Below are 25,678 nucleotides of genomic sequence, written 5' to 3'. Positions count from 1 at the left end.
ACTATATTTTAATCACTGCATGTCTAAAGTTTGATCTGAAGTTAATAAATTCGAAACTAAGTTTTCCCAGAGTCATAAGACATTTTATTACATCATCTCTAATTTCTGATGCTCTGCAGCTACAATTACAATCCCCCAGCTCTAATCTCTGTTAAAAATGAATCTTCTTTATCACATTTCATTCACATTATGCATAAAGCAATTTACATTTTTTTATATTGTAATTTTTTATTGTGAAATCTGTGTAAATATAAAGCTCTAATATATTTAACAATATATTCAAGATTGAGACATTATTGCAATATTTGGAGCAAAATTGATTAGAATATTATGAAATGAGAAAAATAATTATGAATTATTAACAAAGAATAACATTTTGTTGTACTATAAATGCATCCTCTTTTTATTACTTATCTCCATGATATCATTTATTTATTTATTACTTATTTATTTGTAAACATCCTTACTGGAGTATAATTGCTTTACAATGGTGTGTTAGTTTCTGCTTTATAACAAAATGGATCACTTATACATATACTTGTGTCCCCATATCTCTTCTCTCTTGCATCTCCCTCCCTTCCTCCCTAGAGAAGTTCCTATAGCACTTTTTGTAAAACTGGTTTGGTGGTGCTGAATTCTCTTAGCTTTTGCTTGTCTGTAAAGCTTTTACTTTCTCCATCAAATCTGAATGAGATCCTTGCTGGGTAGAGTAATCTTGGTTGTAGGTTTTTCTCCTTCATCACTTTAAATACGTTCTGCCAGTCCCTTCTGGCTTGCAGAGTTTCTGCTGAAAGATCAGCTGTTAACCTTATGGGGATTCCCTTGTGTGTTATTTGTTGTTTTTCCCTTGCTGCTTTTAATATGTTTTCTTTCTATTTAATTTTTGACAGTTTGGTTAACATGTGTCTTGGCGTGTTTCTCCTTGGATTTATCCTGTATGGGACTCTCTGCACTTCCTGGACTTGATTAACTATTTCCTTTCCCATATTAGGGAAGTTTTCAACTAAAATGTCTTCAAATATTTTCTCAGTCCCCTTCTTTTTCTCTTCTCCTTCTGGGACCCCTATAATTCGAATGTTGGTGCATTTAATGTTGTCCCAGAGGTCTCTGAGACTGTCCTCAATTCTTTTCATTGTTTTTTCTTTCTTCTGCTCTGCCATCGTTATTTCCACTATTTTATCTTCCAGGTCACTTATACGTTCTTCTGCCTCAGTTATTCTGCTATTGATTCCTTCTAGAGAATTTTTAATTTCATTTACTGTGATGTTCATCACTGTTTGTTTGCCCTTTAGTTCTTCTAGTTTCTTGTTAGACGTTTCTTGTATTTTCTCCATTCTATTTCCAAGATTTTGGATCGTCTTTACTATCATTATTCTGAATTCTTTTTCAGGTTGACTGCCTATTGCCTCTTCATTTGTTAGGTCTGGTGGGTTTTTGCCTTGCTCCTTTATCTGCTGTGTGTTTCTCTGTCTTCTCATTTTGCTTAACTTACTGTGTTTGGGGTTTCCTTTTTGCAGGCTGCAGGTTCGTAGTTCCCGTTGTTTTTTGTGTCTGTCCCCAGTGGCTAAGGTTGGTTCAGTGGGTTGTGTAGGCTTCCTGGTGGAGGGGACTAGTGGCTGTGTTCTGGTGGATGAGGCTGGATCTTGTCTTTCTGGTGGGCAGGTCCACGTCTGGTGGTGTGTTTTGGGGTGTCTGTGGCCTTATTATGATTTTAGGCAGCCTCTCTGCTAATGGATGGGGTTACGTTCCTCTCTTGCTAGTTGTTTGGCATGGGGTGGCCAGCACTATAGCTTGTTGGTCATTGAGTGGAGCTGGGTGTAGGTGTTGAGATGGAGATCTCTGGGAGATTTTCGCTGTCTGATATTACTTGGATCTGGGAGGTCTCTTGTTGACCAGTGTCCTGAACTTGGCTCTCCCACTCCAGAGGCACAGCCCTGATGCCTGGCTGGAGCACCAAGAGCCTGTCATCCACACAGCTCAGAATAAAAGGGAGAAAATAAAGAAAGAGAGAAAGAAGAAGATAAAATAAAATAAAATAAAGTAAAATAACGTTATTAAAATAAAAAATAATTAAAAAATTTTTTAAGTAATAAAAAAATTAAAAAGAAAGAAGAGAGCAACCAAACTAAAAAACAAATCAACTAATGATAACAAATGCTCAAACTATACTTTAAAAAAAACCCAAACAACAACAACAGCAACAAAAAACCGGACAGACAGAACCCTAGCACAAATGGTAAAAGCAAAGCTATACAGACAAAATCTCACACAGAAGCATACACATACACACTCATAAAAAAAGAAAAAGGGAAAAAAAACATATACATCGTTGCTCCCGAAGTCCACCTCCTGAATTTGGTTTGATTCGTTGTCTATTCAGGTATTCCACAGATGCAGGGTACATCAAGTTGATTGTGCAGACTTAATCCCGCTACTCCTGAGGCTGCTGGGAGAGATTTCCCTTTGTCTTCTTTGTTCTCACAGCTCCCGGGGCTCAGCTTTGGATTCGGCTCCGCCTGTGCGTGTAGGTCGCCTGAGGGCGTCTGTTCTTCACTCAGACAGGACGGGGTTAAAGGAGCCCGTGATTCGGGGGCTCCGGCTCACTCAGGCCGGGGGGAGGGTGGGGTAGGGATGCGGGGCGTGCCTGCGGCGGCAGAGGCCAGCGTGACGTTGCACCAGCCTGAGGCGCGACGTGCGTTCTCCCGGGGAAGTTGTCCCTGGATCCCGGGACCCTGGCAGTGTCGGGCTGCACAGGCTCCCCGGAAGAGGGGTGTAGATAGTGACTTGTGCTCGCACACAGGCTTCCTGGTGGCGGCAGCAGCGGCCTTAGCATCCCATGCCTGTCTCTGTGGTCCGCGCTGATAGCCGCGGCTCGAGCCAGTCTCTGGAGCTCCTTTAAGCTGCGCTCTTAATCCCATCTCCTCGCACCAGGAAACAAAGAGGCAAGAAAAAGTCTCTTGACTCTTAGGCAGGTCCAGACATTTTCCCGGACTCCCTCCTGGCTAGCCGTGGCGCACAAGCCCCCTTCAGGCTGTGTTCACGCAGCCAACCCCAGTCCTCTCCCTGGGATCTAAGCTCCGAAGCCCGAGCCTCAGCTCCCAGCCCCGCCCGCCCCGGCAGGTGAGCAGACAAGCCTCTCGGGCTGGTGAGTGCTGGTCGGCACCGATCCTCTGTGCGGGAATCTCTATGTTTGTCCTCCGCACCCCTGTTGCTGTGTTCTCCTCCGCGGCTCCAAAGCTCCCCCCTCCGCCACCCGCAGTCTCCGCGCGCGAAGGGGCTTCCTAGTGTGTGGACACCTTTCCTCCTTCACAGCTCCCTCCCACTGGTGCAGGTCCCGTCCCTATTCTCTTGTCTCTGTTTTTTCTTTTGTTTTTCTTTTGCCCTACCCGGGTACGTGGGGAGTTTCTTGCCTTTTGGGAGGTCTGAGGTGTTCTGCCAGCGTTCAGTAGGTGTTCTGTAGGAGTTGTTCCACGTGTAGATGTATTTCTGGTGTATCTGGGGGGAGGAAGGTGATCTCCCCGTCTTACTCTTCTGCCATCTTGAAGCTCCCTCACAATCTACATTTTTTTGAGAACCAACTACTGTATGTGCAGGTGTCAAACAAACTTATATTTAGAGTACTGGGACATAAATAGTTTTATTTCAGGTCTCCATATTGCAAAGTTAAAACAGATAAACATATTGCTTACATTGGGAGGAGGGGGTGAGGAAATGATCTCTCCCCCAGTGTAAGGAGCTTTGGAAGGAAAGCGTTTTAAATCAGTGTTCTCTGCTCTCCTCTAGCTAAGAGATGGGGGTGTGACCCAAGCATGGTCAACTGGACTCCTCCCAGGACTTTAAATTTTGAACAGTTACACAGTATAAAGCAAAAGAGGATCACAAAGAGACTCAAGTAGTACCTGCTAGCTAAATGCCCAGGCATACTCAGGTCCGTTTTCTTTTTCTAGGTCTTTTTCCATTGCCTTCAAGCTAATTACAGTGTTTACTTTCTGCCTGATTTAATCAGAGGGTACTTTCCCTTGCTTGCATGGAGAGAAACCTACCTAATATGCAACTACACTACATTTGATGATTTTACTTCTCTGTTTAAAATCCTTTCAAGATTGTTACCACCTGCAGGCCATAATCAAAACTCCTTAGTCTGTATTGTAATAGTTCTGTATGGTGGCTTATTTTATAACGGATTAACGCATTAAATCATACAAATTTGTAACAGATAAAAATATCAAATCACTAGGTTATACACCTGAAACTTTTATAATATTGTATGTCAATTATAATTTATTTTAAAAACCCTCCTTAGTCTGGCAAGGAAGGGTCCCCATTTTTTAGTCCTACCCTCCTCTATGCAACCTCATAAATTTCTTCCTCATCCCCTTAGTTTCAGCCAGATGGAATCACAATTTCTATCACATACTGCACTGTTTACTTCAGTGAAAAGCACAGTTCCTTCTGCCAGGATCGCCTTTGTCATTTTATCTACCTGCTTAATTCCAAGTTGTTCTTTAATGCTTCGCTTAGGTTTTATCTTCTTCAAGAAGCTTTTCCTGACATCTCTTCTCCTCCTTGGCTTAGTTAGATGCCCTCTCCATGAAGTAAGTCCCTAGAGCATTGCCCAAGGATTCCCAGGGAAGTGGAAAACTATGGCATCTGAGGGTGGGGATTCTAGAACCAGACTGCTTAGGTTCAAATCTCATTGCTAGCTTTTTACTACTTGACGTTGAGCAAGTTACTTACAACATTACTTACACAAGCACTCACTGCGCTTTAGTATAAATCTCACAGTGTTGTTGTAAGCATTAAGTGATACACACAAATCATTTAGATCAGTGACTAGCATCATTAACGCTAAATATGTGCTAGGTATTATCCTGAAATTTATTTCTATCACGGTGCTATTATTGCTTTTTATTCCCATCATCTTCTTTAATCTGTGCATTCCTATCTTGTCTAACTCTGTATTTCCCAGGCACTTAGTAGTCGCTCAATAAAAATTTACTAAAAGAATATATGAGTAAATAGACATTGATAGCGTTTTACAGTTTATAAAGCACAGATGGAACACTGCATCGTTTCTCACACCTCAAACAGTAAAATTAGAATTGCTTTATTTAAAACTCTACATAGAGGAAATATTTCTTCCCTGATATTACAGTTAATACTTCCCCAAACTCACCTCTCTTTTTTATAACCCTCCACACACACACATTTGTTTAATGTTTATTTAGGGTCATTTTACTGACCATTTAGTGACTGTAGCTATACAAGGCAGGAATTGACAATATCTTTATAATTTTTTTTAATGTAAGGGGAAGAAGTAGGAAAATCATCCCCACTATTTAGCAAGAGAAGAGAGATTACAGGTGTATATGTGTGTGTGTATGTGTGTGTGTGTATGTGTGTGTGTGAACATTTATAATACAGTTGACCCTTGAATAACACAGGTTTGAACTATGCAAGTCCAATTCTACGGGGATTTTTTTTTCAATAAAAATACAATCAGCCCCCCGTATCTGCAGATGCAGAATCCACAGTGCAGAATCCACGGATATGGAGGGCCAACTATGGGACTTGAGTATCTGCAGATTTTGTTATCCATGGTGGATTCCAGAACCAATCCCTTGTGTGACTGACAACTGTACTGGCTTTCTGTGACCCTAGACATGGCACTTGAACTTCTCCTCTGAATTACTTTTCGACCTGTAGTTAAAGACTACCACTTTGAAGAGGTATCAAACATTTTACAAAGGAGTGTGAATTATCTTTCCCACTCTAGTATCTAGTGTCTTTTACAGGAGGCCATAATGTCATTAGCAGAATGGGGTCCAGGTGTGGAAATGAGCTCTTATTTTCGTGTAATATTATTATATGACATACAGTTTGCACAACACAAATACCATGAATAGGCAGACTTACATAGTTTGCTTAGCACCTAATATTAATTACTAACATTAGTTGAATACTTGCAGTAATCAAGGCAAGGTGGGAAGCATTTTCATGTACTACCTAATTTAATCCTCATGACCACCTATAAGGAAGATAGTATCATTATCCACATTGTATAGATAGATGACCTCAGGTTCAGGGAGGTTGAATAACTTACCCAAGGTCACACAGCTACAGTAGAGGAGCCAAACTTTAAACCCATACAATCTAATTTCAAAGCCCATGCTTTAAACATCATAACATACTGTCTCCTCTGGTTAGGAATAGTCCCGGAAGTACTGGAATAGCTCAATATGATATTGTGAAAGAATGTACCTCTTGTTTCTTTATGCATCAGCACACTGCAATTGTAAAATGCTTAGCTTTGTGTCTCACATACACTATATATTCAAATACACATATATCACCAAATGGTAGCCACATTTACAGTTAATACTGGCAGGCAGCATACGTAGTAAGAACACAGGCTTAGGCCCCAAACAGACTTGAATTTGAATATTTGCTCTGCTACTTATTAGCAGCATGACATCTATGAGCTTCGGTTGCTTTTTGGGAAAAATTTGGCTACTAATACTTGTTATAAAGCAGTAGTAAAACAAACTATACATACATATTTATATAATATTTACATATCTTTATATTCACACATCTCCAACACTATGGTATATGTGAATCCTTTGTGCCTTGTACCTAGAAGAGGAAACCAAGATCCAGAGCATGATTTGACCACAATCATGCCATTTGCAAATGACAAAAAAAGACCACTGGGGCTTCCCTGGTGGCGCAGTGGCTGAGAGTCTGCCTGCCGACGCAGGGGACACGGGTTGGTGCCCCGGTCTGGGAAGATCCCACATGTCGCAGAGCGGCTGGGCCCGTGAGCCATGGCCGCTGAGCCTGCGCATCCGGAGCCTGTGCTCCGCAACGGGAGAGGCCACAACAGTGAGAGGCCCGCGTACCGCCAAAAAAAAAAAAAAAAAAAAAAAAAAAAAAAAAAAAAAGACCACTGAATTCAGGTCCTCTGAGTCTAAGATCAAGACACTTTAAATGCAGGTTGTTTACTATTAAATTATTTTCATTCCTACTGAATTGCTGAAGTTCATTTTAAAAAGAAATCTGTCTGCCCTAGTCCCTGTTTTTTCAAAAAGTATTTCTAAACAACTTCAGTACAATTTATTACTTCTTTAGAAAAGACTTGAACATCATTTACAAGTGAAAAAACTATAGCATATAAACCTTTCAAATCTACTTTTCTTATTCATTCAGAAATATAAAAGATATATAGTATATTTGTTTTAGCTAAGTAAACCGTATTTATGTCAGTATATTCTGATGTTTCTCATTGATGTCGTAATTTTGCAGAATGGATTCCAATGAGGCTGAGAAATGCAATCGTTGTATTAAAAACATGCTTACTTGAGTATGGCATTAAATAAATACGAATATTAAGATCTAAGGTATTTAAAAATATATTATGTTTTGTTACTTTTCTCTTTTTTTATTTGGAGCTTGTTTTCAATTATCCTTATCACTGGAGGAGGAGAATCGGCATGGACGACTCAGAAGAGTGAACAACCAATTCCCAGATTATTATATTCGATTCTGTAATATATTATGGCTGCAGAGTGCCAAAACAAACACTTCAAATGTAGACAGCTCGAATGAGCTATTTATTTGATACAAAATAGGTTTTAAAAATACCAGATGTTTAGTGAATTTAATTAAGCCAACTATACTTTAAGGGCTAAGCTTTTTTACTTGTATTATTCCTTTGTAATTTATGGTTGTTTTAGACAACTGCATTCATTTGTTTCCTTGATCATACTTAGACCAAACAGAGTAGAGAGAGTAGTGTGTTGGCTCACAGAGAAAAGCTACCTAAAAACTGGTGGGAAATGACTTGTGGAACATCTTCACTTTAAAGATAAACCTCTGCCAGCCCTTCTCTTTTTTCCCCCATACCTTCTGCTTGATGATCATCTCGTTGATGTCTTCGAGATCACCCACCATCACCCTCTGTGATTTTATAACACGATCAAGCAGAGACAGCCAGTCGGTAAGTTCTGTCCAAACCCGGTTGAAATCTGCCAGAGCAGGTACCTCCAACAGCAAGGAAGATGGCATTTCTAGTTTGGGGACGGCAGTTTCCTTGGTAACCACAGGTTGTGTCACCAGAGTGACAGTCTGACTAGGAGCTAAATTTTTTTTTCAAAAAGGAAAAAAGAAAAAAAGAAAAATTAGAAACACAAGAAGCCAATTTCAATAATAATAAAACTAATTTAGGTGTAACAATTTGAGCCAAAGTATTATTTATGACATTATAAATATAATTTTAAAATTATAAGTACAATTTATAAAGTATCCTAATGTGGATACTTTATATAGTACCACGATAGAAAAATTCAAAGTTTCCAACTTTTCATTAATACATATTTAACAATCTTTCAAACTGATTTTGATTATCATCATGGCTGAGCAACTGATTTAATTTAAAAAGTCCTTCTCAATAACAATTATACAGGTTGTGGAATCGGTAAAGAAAAATATAAAGTATTCAGGCTTTGCCAGGTGAATAAGTTTTACTTATTTTTTTCATTCAAGGGGAAGAAAAAAGTAAAGATTGGATAAGATCTTAATTCGAACTTATGATTTCCTTGAATAGGAAGTAAATTAGTTTGGAGGTGGACTCTAGGGAAATCAAAGCCAATGAAATGTTCTTGTCTTTGCTCTGTATTTTATACTGGGAGCAGCTTATGTATTTTTTCCTTTTCTTTCAGACTGGTAATAAAGTGACTAGCAGTGAAGAAAACCCAAGCTACATTATTTTTGGAAAAGCAGAGCTAGGAAAGTTTTTCCACTTGGATAGTGAAACACTGTTTCAAGGTTATTAAGAAATATTAAATTAATATGAATAGTGATGAACACTATAGTGTAAGGTAGCACATGGTAACAGTTAAGATCTGAAGTTCTGGAGTGAAAACACCTGGGAGAGAATCCTTCTCTGTCTTAGGAAGTCTGTGACCTTGGTTAAGTTACTAAACTTCTCTAAATTTCAAGTTTTCTCTTCAGCAAGGAGGGATAATGACAGGATAAATGTCAAAGGGGCAGTTGTACAGATTCAATGACTAATACAAGAAATGTACACAGAACAATACCAGAAAAATAACAGGAAAATATTAGCATAGTTCCAGACACCAGTAGGTAATACTGTTAGGTATTACTATTTTTATAAATATCTGATAAATAAGAAGCACAGTGATAACAAATATGGTAAGAAGTTAGAGATAACGGGTCGAAATACGTAAAATATTTGGGGAAAACTCAGTCAAAGGTCTTGTGTGGCCCTATATGTACTGAAGGGGGCTGAATTTGCTGGTGTGAATTGATACTAAATACCAACAGCTGGATTATCGAAGGTGCGTGAAGAAGGGCAAGAAATGTCAGGTCAGTTTATAGCCAATGGCCTCTGGAGCCTAATATATCCAGGAGACTGGTAGTAGAGAAGGAGTGGCCTATATAGTTCAGAAGGGAAGCTTTGAGGGAAAGCTGCAAAACACAGCATGTCAACGGGAAGCCTGAGAGGCACGGATGACAAGAGAACTGTTCTAGAAACATGAAGAAAATGTGCCATACGGGCATTCCATTCTGAGGTAGCCATAAATTACTTTTCATGGTTATATTACTTTCTGCCTTTTTAAGGTTGTCTTTTTGTTAGAGAAGATGATGAAAGAAATGGAGGAAAGTCTCTTGTCTCTCAAGCTTCTTGGGGAGAACAAGAGGTTCCTACAGATGGAAGAAATAATCTTGAACAAGGTAGAAAGAAAAAAAGTGAGGTGTCAGATGGAATAAAAAACTAATGCCAAGAAGTAATGACTGAAGGACAATGATACTGAGGAGACAGAGAAGAAACAGTTTCCCAAAGCTATCTCACTACTCTGAGGCTTTTTTCTAGAAAGAATGAAACATAATTTGAAGCAGAAATAGCATCTTGTGATCCAACAGTCTAGTAGGAGAAAGCATGGGAGCCAATAGGATCTAGCAATCTTAAAAGGGATTCCAAGAGAGGAGCTGAATCCCTGGAGAGAATGCATGGGTGTGGATGAAAAGAGAGCTAAATTAAAATATCACTGTAGGAGCTAACTGTGGAATGTCTAGCTGACTAGGAAATATGGACAAATTGTTCTGAAAATAGATAACAACAGATACTCAGGCAACATACAGTATTTTAGGAGGATTTCAAGGTTCTGGGAAGTGTCAGACAAGGTTTTTTTTTTTTTTAACTTGACATTGAAAAATTCACCCTCAAAAGAAAGAAGGAATGCGATTTTTTTCTCTAGACTTGCTTCTGACCAACAAAGAAGTGTTTAATGAAGTGGAAATTATCACATCATCTTAAATTTCTCTACAGTGAAGGACGAGAATGCAGAGAATCATCAGACTTCAACTGTTTTCTGGAAAACACATGGGGGGGGGGGCGGAGGGAAAAGTCTATTGAAAAGAAAGGCTAGGACCAGAGATCGAAAAACAGAACGTTTTAAGATGACTAAAAAGTACAGTTAATATTGGGATGATAAATCACAAAATTCTCCAATGAGGAAAAAGTATCACCAAGTAGAAAGACAGCTGAAACAGATTCAGAGGAGAGCTGAGAGGCAGAGCAATGCTGCCATCCGTGCCCTGGTCATGGGCAAAGGATCTGATTTGTGGACCGGTCAGTCAGGACATGGCTGGTCTTGTCTCCTCCAGTCCTCAACACCTGAAAACATCTTTCTACCAATGGGGAAGGGAGGAGAAACTTTCCATTTTGCTCACTGCTTTATCTTCTGCACCTCCCACAGGTTCTAGAATCTAGAAGATGCTCAATTGATGACCTCTGAATAAATGAATGAAACAAACAAAAAAGTCTATGCACAGCAAGATTTTCAGTAAACTTAGAGGCCTTCTATCCAAGGCGAGTGCTAAAAGAGAACATCTAAAGACAGTTTCTCGAAGCCTAGAACACAGAACATGCCAAGGCTCTTGCTGTTTAGGTGATTTTAGCTATTTTAAGAACAAGAAAATAATGAGCCACTGCTTGGGGAAGGCAATGGAAAGTCAAATATTAAAGGGAGAAAATAGAACCAACGAATTCTTATGTTCCCTACTTTTCTATCAAGGGGAGAAAAGCAGGAAACAACACTGGATCAAGAAGCAGAGTATAAAACAGACTATCTAAGGCTAGAATGATGGATTTAAACCCTTGCTCTGCCATGTTTTAGCTGTGTAACCCTAGGCAGGTTACTTAACCTCCCTGAATCTCCATTTACTCCTCTTTAAAATGGAGATTATAATAGTACTTCCCTCACAGAGAGCTGGTCTTACCATTTCCTAGATATACAATCTTGGACAAGATTACAGGCATCTGGAGGTAAGGGATTATACCATGCTTGCTAAACTGAACTTTTCTGAACCTCAGATCATTTACCCGCATAATGAAGAAAACAGTACCAATCACATGGAATTGTTCTAATTAGTATTTTATGAATTGATATGTTAAGTCACCTCCTAGCATGTGTATGTGTGTGTTTTTTCCTCCTCCTTTCCCTTTTGCTGCTCAATGTTTATTGGCTGTTCACTTTCTAAATTAGCACGGCTTTCCAGGTCCTGTGCTCTTAGAACCAGACTTCATACTCCAGCTTCATCTCCCTCCATTCTTCCCATGCTTCCCCACACCTCAGTCTCTATATGGCATTCTCCCATGAGCACAGACCATCTCACCCTTTCGTGCCCTTCCATATGCTCTATATTCTTCTTGAAAACTCCTCTCCCTTCCCCAGACAAAAGTCTCAATTCCTTTTCAAATACCAACTCTAGATTTCTATGTTTTGTGGAGGACCAGGGTAAGTTTATAACTAAAAATCTCTATGAGGCATAGAATTACACCATTCTTTCGGGTCTTAAACACTTTGAATCCTTAACATTTTATTACTGAAATCTAACCATCACTAGGAAGAACAAAATCTTGCACCATTATTAGGGTTGGGGAATTTTAATTTTATTTGTAATATGGCTAGAGGGTAGCTGATAGTACTTGAGAGCTGGGTTCTAAACTCCAGAAACTTTGGGTCTCCTAGAGAAAAAAAGTGCTATATCATGAAGTAGCAAGAGGCTAATCTCCATCTATTACACACATTTTATTAGGGTCAATTCTATCTACAACACTACTTGAAATATTTCATTCGTCCTAAAAAGACTTGTCTCTAGATCCATGTATGTGCACATACTTTAATTTTTTTTATTAAGCAAGATGCTTCAATGGAAAAATTTTGAGGTCCTGAGAACATTTTTTTAAATAAATTTATTTATTTTATTTATTTATTTTTGGCTACTTTGGTTCTTTGTTGCTGTGTGCGGCTTTCTCTAGTTGCGGCAAGCGGAGGCTACTCTTCACTGCAGTGCGCGGCCGTCTCATTGCTGTGGCTTCTCTTGTGGAGCACGGGCTCTAGGTGCATGGGCTCAGTAGTTGTGGCTTGCAGGCTCTAGAGCACAGGCTCAGTAGTTGTGGTGCACAGGCTCAGTTGCCCTGAGGCATGTGGGATCTTCCCAGACCAGGGCTCGAACCCGTGTCCCCTGCACTGGCAGGCGGATTCTTAACCACTGTGCCACCAGGGAAGCCTGAGGTCCTGAGAACATTTATCATATTTTATTATGTATATCATATATTGACTCATACTGCATATTCAGATGCCTCTACTTTTAGCTAAAGAGAAAAAAAAATTAGGTTGCTTCTTTTCCACTGTCCTTTTACTAGAAACATAAGCAAATCACCTCATTAGGTAAAGTGTGGGCTGGTCGGATCTGTAAGGAGGCAGTTTAAGTGGTTTTGTCCAGACTGAGCCACAGAATCTTGACACCAAGGGTCAGGCAGGGATATTTCGTCATCCCATGGGAGTTTTCTGTTAACTCCATCATTTAAAAGATGGAAAGAGGATTTGTTGAGAGTTCTCTCAACCCATAACCCTCATCAGGGAAGGAGTCAGGATACATAAACGGCTACACAGAATCTTAAGCACGAAGTTCCAGGATGGGTTTCCAGGTTCTCTTCCTTAAGGAGCATGGAAAATGGCTTCCCCTCTCGCCGGTAGGGATCCTTTCCTCCGTGCCGCCGTTTAATGCCCGTACAGTTTGATCGGCTTGCCTGGATGTCTGCCTCTTGCCTCAGGCCACTGTCCAGGGTTGCAAGGAGTTGGCCCTAGGAATGGCTGCTTCAAATCTCTGCTTCTTTAACCATCACCGAGACCATTCTTCTCAAGTCCGATGGAAGAAGCATCTCTTCCAGCATGGGGTTAGGCGGAAAACAGTCCTTAAGGTGTCACACTATTAACCGTCCCTCCAGCAACAGGGGTTAGTGTCCTTGGTTAATCAATTCATGTCAGAACCACATGTATTACAATGTGTATCACTACGCCAGGTAGATAGATACACACATCATATATATGTGTGTATGTGAATAGATATGTGCACGTACACACAGACACACACACATACAGAGCCTGTATAGTCTGACTACTGATTGTAGCATAACGTGTTTCACATGTGTTCATTAGAAAATTAAGATAACTCTACTAGAAATTGTATTTTCCTTCCACAGTTAAGCATACAAAAAGTCAAACTCAATATTTCTGAAAGGAATCAAGTTTGGCACACCAGAATAGTAGCATGAGTAACACTAGGTGTAATATACTATTGCAAACCACAGCTTTGCTCTGAGTATTTTGTTGATTAAAAGGTGTTGGCTTCAGGAGGGAACTCTCATTTTTTCAAAAGTGTTTTAAGAATATTTCTCTAGTCTAAAATTTTAATTGGTTTCGAGGGTACATGATTAGTCAGACTAATAGCTTTACTTAGAGCTTTAGAGGAACTACTAAATGTTTTAAAAAACACACAATGTGTTTGGAATACTTCCTTTGAAGTATTCACACGTGGTTTTTCTGTAATTGACAGGTCTCCTTTGGTTGATAAGAAAACAAGGAACACATTTTATTTCTAGCTTTGTTGTATGAATGTGGGTAATTTTTTTACTTTGATATTTGAAAAATCAGTCAACTGATGAAATGATAAATTATTGGACCCACACTAACACAGATATCTAAAAAGTACCATCTTGTATATGTGGTTAAACTGAATTACTATCTAATACTAGAGTTGTAGGAAAGATTGTTTTAGCTATTTATCCATATCACCAATAGATAAAATAACTACCTCCATGTAAGCAACATGGGAAAATATTTTTCTTTTTGAATATTTAAAAGGATGGCATGTAGCTTAATGAAACATGCACAAGAAAGTACATGTTACGAAAATTAGAAATCATGCATGGACTCAAAAAGAACCTCACTTCTCTCTAAATATTTGTAGTCTGTAGGTACGTGTGGAAAATTAGAAACAAACGTTGTGAACCCATAAACATTTATTTTTCTCTATATTCTTTCTCAGCATTCTAAAGAGGAAGTAATATATATGATTCAACTATCATCAGTTATTTACATTTTAGCACAATAAGGGCTTGTGCTATACATGGACGAGTCCTAGAGAACTGGAAGTCAAAGATTCTTGATAAACAACTATACTTCTGGATTTTAGAAACAGATTTTTTGGGTGTAAGAGCCATAGACTTTGAAAGCTTAGTGATGCTACTTTATAATTTTTTAATTGGTTCTTTTCTGCTACTAAGAATGTAATCCAAATAAGAAATATTTACTGCTACTTGGAAGAGAGATTACCACCCACACTATCGCCACAATCATTTACTCAGGGTTTTCTGTATGCCAGGCAAGTTTACTTATAACCCCTGTTTTATTTAATTTTTACCAAATGATTTTCAGGGTTACCATTATTCCCATTTTACTAAAAGGTAAAATACTTTGCTCAGGATCTCACATTAACAAGTGACAATGCCAAGACAGTGTGCTTAACCATTACACCTATTTCTAAGACTGATATGATCATCAGATACTTCTCCTACATGTCCCACTCAATATATAAAAATTATTAAGTACTCAAATACTTTTGAATCCAAGAGCTATAGCTTATAATATATAGTATCCACAAAATAATCTAATATCCATTCTAATTAGGGAGAGAAGAGCACCTTGAACTAGTCATAAAAATACAGGTTATAAAAATCAAGTGAGGGCTTCCCTGGTGGCGCAGTGGTTGAGAGTCCGCCTGCCAATGCAGGGGACACGGGTTCATGCCCCGGTCCGGGAAGATCCCACATGCCGCAGAGTGGCTGGGCCCGTGAGCTATGGTCGCTGAGCGTGCGCGTCCGGAGCCTGTGCTCCGCAACGGGAGAGGCCAGAACGGTGAGAGGCCCGCGTACCACAAAAAAAAAAAAAAAAAAAATCAAGTGAATCTGGCTTCCTCCCACAAGGCAGATATTATTCTTGAGAAATATCTCCAATCTGACTTCACGCAAACTTGCATCCTTTCTTCACTAATTTGAAGATAGAAATAACCCTTGCCTTCCCCCTTTTTAGTTTGCATCTTCTAATTTTCATGTATGAATTCTTACTCATATATGGATTCATAACTCACATTATATAAATTCTTCATACATGCACTCAGTAAAAAGCAGTGTTTCTCAACCTTAGCACTGTTGATATTTTGGCACATATAAGTCTTTGCTGTGGGTGGCTGTCCTGTGCATTGTGGGATGTTTATCAGTATCCTTGGTCAGAGCACCATCCCACTTTTGATAACCAAACACGTTTTCAGACATTATCAAGTGTCCTCTGAAGGCCGGGAAATTGCCTCTGGTTGAGAATCACTAATTGAAAGGGTTTTTAACTTCTCTCTTTCTCAGTCTCTCTCCTCCCCTCCTCTTCCTGTGTGTGTGTTTTGGGGGTGGGTGGGTATGTGTGTGCATGGGTGTGTGTATGGTTTATATACTTGCTTAGCATTTGTAGTGGACATCCTTTATGCCTATCCAAGTTTGTGCTCTCTTACACCTCAAATTACAGATTAAGTGAAATTAAGTGCTTCTCTTAACCTCATGATATTGGGCATGCACTGAAGAAACAGTAAATACTTGAAGCTACAGCTATGAGGGAATAGTAAATAATATTATACAGGAAATGCCATGATGATAAAAGTGAAAGCATCTCTGGTAGAGAGTAAACGTCTACAAATTCTTTTTCTTCCTGCATCTATACCCTTATAATGAGATATTCCAGATGCTCCCATTGAGAGCTGTAGTGTATTTCTCCATTCACTGAATATGGATTGGCCAAGTAACTTGTTCTGGCCAATGGGATATTAGTAAACATGACACAAGCAAAGGTTTGAGAAAACCTTGGCCATTGGGCTATGCTTCGAAACCTTTCACCACTATGTGAACTATGCTAGCCTACTGAATGATGACAGACAAGTGGCCCTGTCACATCCACTGTCTCATCCAATAACCAAGTGCCAGTCACATGAATGAGGCCACTGACTACCAGCTGACCATTAATACATGAGTGAGCCCAGCTGAGACTAGCAAAAGAACCATCTAGATATGCCCAGCCTAAAGCAGATCCCCAAAATCATGAGCTACATAAATGATTCTTATTTTAAGCCACTACATGCGGGGGGTAGCCTGTTATACAACAATAAATAACTGATACATTTGGTGGTAGCTTGTTATACAACAATAAATATCTGATACAACATACATTTTTACCTATTAAAGACTTGCATCCGAAACAAGATTTAAAATGACCCTCCCATTGCTACAGAAACAAAACAAATGCTGATCCAACAAAGAGAACACAGATTAGAAAAGAAATAGTCTTCAAGTTAAGGTGTGAAAGACAGAGAGCTGAAGAGGCACATAATCATTCTATGATGCCTGTAAATCAGGCAGCCAACATTTTATAGGATATTTGAAAAGCAAAGCCTTTAGTAAAATACATCGTTAATACACTTAAAACAATGTAAATGAAAAGAGTACAGAATGCAATAATGAGAGCCGTGAGGTGCGTAGCCCAGTGCAGAAGACAAGGGGAGGAAAGCCAGATCAGACCATGATAAAGACCATGCTACTGATGAAGGAAAATCATCAATTCTAAAACAGACATCAGAATAAAATCCATATATTCATTTGGGTATAACCAGCTAGAGAACACCGTACAGTTCTCATTACAGCAAATACACTGCTATTCTACCAAAATTTTTAGCACCTTGAAAATTTCTTGAATTAAAGGATCCAATCTGTTGTTTGTTTTTTAACAGAATTGCTCCTACCTGAACATTAGAGATAAGATTCTTCGGTAAAGCAAGAGCAAAACCAGGTAAGCAGTGGTCTCTACGTAATTCAGTCTAAATGAGTCTCATATTTGTTTGGGTAAGCTACGTCTTTACCCTAAGTAGCAAAATAACCAGCAATGAGTTCTTTAAGTTGTTAAACATGTGCCAGGCCCTCACAAGCCTCACCCTTGAGATGAGATAAGCTACTTAAAGTATCAAATTTATCTTTTTCTTCCTCACCAACCCAGTGCAATGTCTGATACACAGTAGGGTCTCAAACAACATTTGCTGCTGCTGTTATCCCGATTAGAATGAAGCATAACGTAATCCTTAAGGGACGTATAAGAGAGAGGGAGAGAGGTGGAAAGAGAGCTTGATTCATTACAGTTTCCATCTAGAGTTTCATCAGGCAGAACAAAGGCAGAGGAACCATTAGCTGCAATGTAAATGAAGCAGTATTAAGTAGTTATAACATGTAGACTCTTTTGGTCTGAATTCATAATAATACCTTCTATCTGTACAGAACTTTAAGCAGTATTCATTTTTAGTAATTTTCTCCACGGATTTCTCACCACAACACTCCAGTGTGGGCAGGGAGAGCATCATTGCCACCAATTTATAGGAGAGGAAACTAAAATTTGGATAAATTAAAATACTTCTCCAGGAGGAACCAAGATGGCAGAGTAGAAGGACGTGCTCTCACTCCCTCTTGTGAGAACACCAGAATCACAGCTAGCTGCTGGACAATCATCAACAGCAAGACACTGGAACTCACCAAAAAAGATACCCCACATCCACAGACAAAGGAGAAGCCACAATGAGATGGCAGGAGGGGCGCAATCACAGTAAAATCAAATCCCATAACTGGTGGGTGGGTGACCCAAAGACTGGCGAACACTTACACCACAGAAGCCCACCCACTGGAGTGAAGGTTCTGAGCCCCATGTCAGGCTTCCCAAACTGGGGGTCTGGCAACAGGAGGAGGAATTCCTAGAGAATCAGACTTTGAAGGCTAGTGGGAATTGACTGCAGGACTTCGACAGGACTGGGGGAAACAGAGACTCCACTCTTGGAGGGCACACACAAAGTAGTGTGCGCATCGGGACCCAGGGGAAGGAGCAGTGACCAGGGGAGACTGAACCAGACCTATCTGCTAGGGTGGGAGGGTCTCCTGCAGAGGCGGGGGCTGGCGCTGCTTCACCGTGGGGACAAGAACACTGGCAGCAGAAGTTCTGGGAAGTACTCCTTGGCGTGAGCCCTCCCAGAGTCTGTCATTAGCCCCAACAAAGAGCCCAGGTAGGCTCCAGTGTTGGGTTGCCTATGGCCAAACAACCAAAAGGGAAGGAACCCAGCCCCACCCATCAGCAGTCAAGTAGATTAAAGTTTTACTGAGCTCTGCCCACCAGAGCAGCCCCCAGCTCTACCCACCACCAGTCACTCCCATCAGGAAACGTACACAAGCCTCTTAGATAGCCTCACCCACCAGAGGGCAGACAGCAGAAGCAAGAGGAACTACAATCCTGCAGCCTGTGGAACAAAAACCACATTCACAGAAAGATAGAGAAGATGAAAAGGCAGAGGGCTATACACCAGATGAAGGAACAAGATGAAACCCCAGAAAAAAAAAACTAAATGAAGTGGAGATGGGCAACCTTCCAGAAAAAGAATTCAGAATAATGATAGTGAAGATGATCCAGGACCTCGGAAAAAGAATGGAGGCAAATATCGAGAAGATGCAAGAAATGTTTAACAAACACCTAGAACAATTAAAGAACAAACAAACAGAGATGAACAATACAATAACTGAAATGAAAACTACACTAGAAGGAATCAATAGCAGAATAACTGAAGCAGAAGTACGGATAAGTGACCTGGAAGACAGAATGGTGGAATTCACTGCTGTGGAACAGACTAAAGAAAAAAGAATGAAAAGAAATGAAGACAGCCTAAGAGACCTCTGGGACAACATTAAACGCAACAACATTCGCATTATAGGGGTCCAGAGGAGAAGAGAGAGAGAAAGGACCTGAGAAAACATTTGAAGAGATTGTAGTCGAAAACATCCCTAACATGGGAAAGGAAATAGCTACCCAAGTCCAGGAAGTGCAGCGAGTCCCATACAGGATAAACCCAAGGAGAAAAACGCTGAGACACACAGTAATCAAATTGACAAAAATTAAAGACAAAGAAAAATTATTGAAAGCAGCAAGGGAAAAACGACAAATAACATACAAGGGAACTCCCATAAGGTTAACAGCTGATTTCTCAGCAGAAACTCTACAAGCCAGAAGGGAGTGGCATGATATACTTAAAGTGATGAGAGGGAAGAACCTACAATCAAGATTACTTTACCCAGCAAGGATCTCATTCAGATTTGATGGAGAAATCAAAAGCTTTACAGACAAACAAAAGCTAAGAGAATTCAGCACCACCAAACCAGCTCTACAACAAATACTAAAGGAACATCTCTAAGTGGGAAACACAAGAGAGGAAAAGGACCTACAAAAACAAACCCAAAACAATTAAGAAAATGGTCAGAGGAACACACATATCGATAATTACCTTAAACGTGAATGGATTAAATGCTCCAACCAAAAGACACAGGCTTGCTGAATGGATACAAAAACAAGACCCGTATATATGCTGTCTACAAGAGACCCACTTCAGACCTAGGGACACATACAGACTGAAAGTGAGGGGATGGAAAAAGACATTCCATGCAAATGGAAATCAAAAGAAAGCTGGAGTAGCTATACTCATATCAGATAAAATAGACTTAAAAATAAAGAATGTTACAAGAGACAAGGAATGACACTACATAATGATCAAGGGATTAATCCAAGAAGAAGATCACAATTATAAATATACATGCACCCAACATAGGAGCATCTCAATACACGAGGCAACTGCTAACAGCTCTACAAGAGGAAATCGACAGTAACACCATAATAGTGGGGGACTTTAACACCTCACTTACACCAATGGACAGATCATCCAAATGAAAATAAATAAGGAAACACACACTTTAAATGACACAATAGACCAGATAGATTTAATTGATATTTATAGGACATTCCATCCAAAAACAGCAGATTACACTTTCTTCTCAAGTGCGCACAGAATATTCCCCAGGAAAGATCACATCTTCGGTCACAAATCAAGCCTCAGTAAATTTAAGAAAACTGAAATCATATCCAGCATCTTTTCTGACCATGACGCTACGAGACTAGAAATGAATTACAGGGAAGGAAATGTAAAAAACACAAACACATGGAGGATAAACAATACATTACTAAATAACCAACAGATCACTGAAGAAATCAAAGAGGAAATCAAAAAATACCTAGACACAAATGACAATGAAAACACGACAATCCAAAACCTATGGGATGCAGCAAAAGCAGTTCTAAGAGGGAAGTTTAGAGCTATACAAGCCTACCTCAAGAAACAACTCAAATAAACAATCTAACCTTACAACTAAAGGAACTAGAGAAAGAAGAACAAACAAAACCCAAAGTTAGCAGAAGGAAAGAAATCATAAAGATAAGAGCAGAAATAAATGAAATAGAAACAAAGAAAACAGTAGCAAAGATCAATAAAACTAAAAGCTGGTTCTTTGAGAAGATAAACAAAATTGATAAACCATTAGCCAGACTCATCAAGAAAAAGAGGGAGAAGACTCAAATCAATAAAATTAGAAACGAAAAAGGAGAAGTTACAACAGACACCACAGAAATACAAAGCATCCTAAGAGACAACTACAAGCAACTCTACGCCAATAAAATGGACAGCCTGGAAGAAATGGAAAAATTCTTAGAAAGGTATAACCTTCCAAGACTGAACCAGGAAGAAACAGAAAACATGAACAGACCAATCACAAGTAATGAAATTGAAACTGTGATTAAAAATCTTCCAACAAACAAAAGTCCAGGACCACATGGCTTCACAGGTGAATTATATCAAACATTTAGAGAAGAGCTAACACCCATCCTTCTCAAGCTCTTCCAAAAAATTGCAGAGCAGGAACACTCCCAAACTCATTCTACGGGGCCACCATCACCCTGATACCAAAACCAGACAAGATACTACAAAAAAAAGAAAATTACAGACCAATATCACTCATGAATATAGATGCAAAAATCCTCAACAAAATAATAGCAAACAGAATCCAAAAACACATTAAAAGGATCACACACCACGATCGGGTGGGATTTATCACAGGGATGTAAGGATTCTTCAATATACGCAAATCAATCAATGTGATACACCATATTAACAAATTGAAGAATAAAAACCATATGATCATCTCAATAGATGTGGAGAAAGGTTTTGACAAAGTTCAACACCCATTTATGATAAAGACTCTCCAGAAAGTGGGCACAGAGGGAACCTACCTCAACATAATAAAGGCCATATACAACAAACCCATAGCACACATCATTCTCAATGATGAAAAACTGAAAGCATTTCCTTTAAGATCAGGAACAAGACAAGGATGTCCACTCTCACCACTATTATTCCACATAGTTTTATAAGTCCTAGCCACGGCAATCAGAAAAGAAAAAGAAATAAAAGGAATACAAAATGGAAAAGAAGAAGTAAAACTGTCACTGTTTGCAGATGACATGATACTATACATAGAGAATCCTAAAAATGCCACCAGAAAACTACTAGAGCTAATCAATGAATTTGGTAAAGTTGCAGGATACAAAATTAATGCACAGAAATCTCTTGCATTCCTATACACTTATGATGAAAAATCTGAAAGACAAATTAAGGAAACACTCCCATTTACCACTGGAACAAAAAGAATAAAATACCTAGGAATAAACCTACCTAGGGAGACAAAAGACCTGTATGCAGAAAACTATAGGATACTGATGAACAAAATTAAAGATGATACCAACAGATGGAGAGATATACTATGTTCTTGGATTGGAAGAATTAATATTGTGAAAATGACTATACTACCCAAAGCAATCTACAGATTCAATGCAATCCCTATCAAATTACCAATGGCATTTTTTATGGAACTAGAACAAATCATCTTAAAGTTTGTATGGATACACAAAAGACCCAGAATAGCCAAAGCAGTCTTGCGGGAAGAAAACGGAGCTGGAGAAATCAGACTCCTTGACTTCAGACTATACTAAAAAGCTACAGTAATCAAGACAATATGGTACTGGCACAAAAACAGAAACATAGATCAATGGAACAAGACAGAAAGCCCAGAGATAAACCCACACACCTATGGTCAACTAATCTATGACAAAGGAGGCAAAGATATACAATGGAGAAAAGACAGTCTCTTCAATAAGTGGTGCTGGGAAAACTGGACAGCTACATGTAAAAGAATGAAAGTAGAACACTCTCTAACACCATACACAAAAATAAACTCAAAATGGATTCGAGACCTGAATGTAAGACCAGACACTATAAAACTCTTAGAGGAAAACATAGGAAGAACACTCTTTGACAGAAATCACAGCAAGGTTTTTTTGATCCATCTCCTAAAGTAATGAAAATAAAAACAAAAATAAACAAGTGGGACCTAATGAAAGTTCAAAGCTTTTGCACAGCAAAGGAAACCATGAACAAGACGAAAAGACAATCTTCAGAATGGGAGAAAATATCTGCAAACGAATCAACAGACAAAGGATTAATTTCCAAAATATATCAACAGCTCATGCAGCTCACTATTAAAGAAACAAGCAACCCAATCCAAAAATGGGCAGAAGACCTAAATAGACATTTCTCCAAAGAAGACATACAGATGGCCAAGAAGCACATGAGTAGCTGCTCAACATCACTAATTATTAGAGAAATGCAAATCAAAACTACAATGAGGCATCACCTCACACCAGTCAGAATGGGCATCATCAGAAAATCTACAAACAACAAATGCTGGACAGGGTGTGGAGAAAAGGGAACCCTCTTGCACTGTTGGTGGGAATGTAAATTGATATAGCCACTATGGAGAACAGTATGGAGGTTCCTTAAAAAACTAAAAATAGAATTACCATATGATCCAGCAATCCTACTACTGGGCATATACCCAGAGAAAACCATAATTCAAAATGACACATGCACCCCAATCTTCACTGCAGCACTGTTTACAATAGCCAGGTCATGGAAGCAACCTGAATGCCCATCGACAGACGAATGGATAAAGAAGTTGTGATAAATACACACAATGGAATATTACTCAGCCATAAAAAGGAATGAAGCTGAGTCATTTGTTGCGACGTGGATGGATCTAGAGACTGTCATACAGAATCAAGTAAGTCAGAAAGAGAAAAACAAATATCGTATATTAATGAATATATGTGGAACCTAGAAAAATGGTACAGATGAACTGGTTTGCAGGGCAGAAGTTGAGACACAGATGTAGAGAACAAACATATGGACACCAAGGGGGGAAAACCGCATTCAGGTGGGGATGGTGGTGTGCTGAATTGGGCGACTGGGATTGACACGTATACACTGATGTGTATAAAATTGATGACTAATAAGAACCTGCAGTATAAAAAAACAAAGAAAAACAACTAATACTAAATTTTCTTTGTGTTATTTTTATGTAATTATTTTAATATAAATGTTTCAGGCATTACATGAAATTTCTAAAAATCTTATATACTCTGGTATAATGTTATGTCATAATTCTAGCTATTAATTTAAAATGTATGTCTCAGAACTAAAAAAATAATAATAACCTTCACTTTAGGGTTTTCATAGATGTCCTTTATCAGATTGAGAGTGTTTACTTCTGTTCCTAGTTTGTTGAGAGTTTTTATTAATGAATTGTTGTTTAATTTTGTTGGATGCTTTTTCCGCATCTTTTGAGAAGATCATATTGTTAATATTCATTTTTCTATTAACATAGTGAGTTGCATTTATTAATTTTCAAATGTTTACACAACCTTGCATTCCTGGGAAAATCTCAACTTGTCATGACGTATTTCCTTTCCATATATTGTTTGATTTAATTTTGTTAAGTCATTTTTTTCCATTTATGATCACAAGAGATTCTCTCTTGTAGTTGTTTGTTTGTTTGTTTGTTTGTTTTGTAAAGTATCAGTCTGGCTTTAGAGTCAGGATAATTTTAACCTTATAAACGAGTTTGGACAGTGTTCCTTTCTAGAAACCGAGAGTGACCTCTGGGCAAAGGCTAGTGAAGAAATGAGGACTTCAGTCCTACAGCTGCACAGAATTGAATTTTGCTAACAACCTAATGAACCTTAAAATGGACTTTCCCTCAGTCTCTGGATAAGGGCCAAGAACAGCTGACACCTTGATTTTGGCCTTCTGAGGCCCTAAGCAGCGTACCCAGCCAAGTCTGCCAGACTTCTGTCCTGGAAAACGGTTATAGAAACTATAATTTTTCCTTAGTATACAAATTTAAAGCTTACCTTGCCCACTAAGCACTACTTTGGCTCAATGAAAAAAATAATATATTATTTTCATTATCAATCAGTTCAAAAGATTGCCTAATTTTCCTTGTGTTTTTTTCTATTTGAGGATTTTTATAAATATATGAAGAAATTTCCTTTTCATTGTTGAAGAATTTTAATTTATATTCTTTGTGCTCAAAAAAACATACTATGTACAATTTCATTTATAAGTGTATTAACATTCGCGTTATGTTTAGTATATGATTTATTTTAATGAATGTTCCATGTACACCTGGGAAGAATATGTATTCTGCTGTCATCAAGTACAGTATTCCATAACTGTCAATTAAGTTGAGTTTCTTGATAGTATGGTTCAAATACTCTAGCTCCTTAGTAATTTTCTGTCCTCCTATTCTACTGATTACTCAAAGAACAGTACTGAAATCACCAACTATAATTGTGGATTTATCTATTTCTTATTTCACACCTTTAGTTTTTGCTTCACGTATTTCAAAATTTTGTTATAAGCTGCATATAGCTTTAAGATTTTTATGTCTTCTTGATAAATTGACATTTTCATTGCTATAAATGAACATTAGAAATTAAAAAAAAGTGATTCAAACTACCACAAGGGCATGACTCTCTTTCTGAGCCCACCCGTGTGTCTATCCACATGTAATGTACTCTTCTTTTCTCCTAATAAACACTTCACTTGTTTCTCTAAAAAAAAATAAAATATAAAAAAATAAAATACTTCTCCAAGATCAAAATCTGGTAAATTTGATGGAAAGTCCTGAGCAATCTGTATTTTGAAAAGGAAGGCTCTGAGTTGACTGATGAAAGAGGGATTCATGGAAAACAACCCAAATTAAAAATCTGCAAAGGATTTGAATAAAATACATTCTTGAAAGAAGATATATGAATGGCCAATAAACTCATGGAAAGGTGATCAACATCACTAGTCATGAGGGAAATGCAAATCAAAATCAGAGAGCGAGAGTGCAAACAAGAGAAAGAATAACAAGTGTTGGTGATGATGTGGAGAAACAGGAACCCTTGGGCACTGTTGGTGGGAA

The 25,678-nt window shown here is 38.6% G+C and overlaps 1 protein-coding gene across 1 annotated transcript in view; it reads right to left on the bottom strand.

Annotated features, from left to right (window-relative positions):
* The window catches only part of DMD (dystrophin), a 2,123,521-nt gene that overhangs the window by 681,422 nt on the left and 1,416,421 nt on the right, over window positions 1-25,678 (bottom strand). Inside the window, exon 51 of the mRNA XM_060138437.1 lies at window positions 7,906-8,138. Within this exon, the coding sequence (XP_059994420.1) occupies window positions 7,906-8,138 (233 nt within the window). The remainder of the gene's footprint in view (window positions 1-7,905; window positions 8,139-25,678) is intronic.

Source organism: Lagenorhynchus albirostris, chromosome X (assembly GCF_949774975.1).
Source record: "Lagenorhynchus albirostris chromosome X, mLagAlb1.1, whole genome shotgun sequence".
Classification (NCBI taxonomy): domain Eukaryota; kingdom Metazoa; phylum Chordata; class Mammalia; order Artiodactyla; family Delphinidae; genus Lagenorhynchus; species Lagenorhynchus albirostris.
Note: the sequence above shows the minus strand (reverse complement) of the source record. Positions and strands in the feature narration are given on the sequence as shown.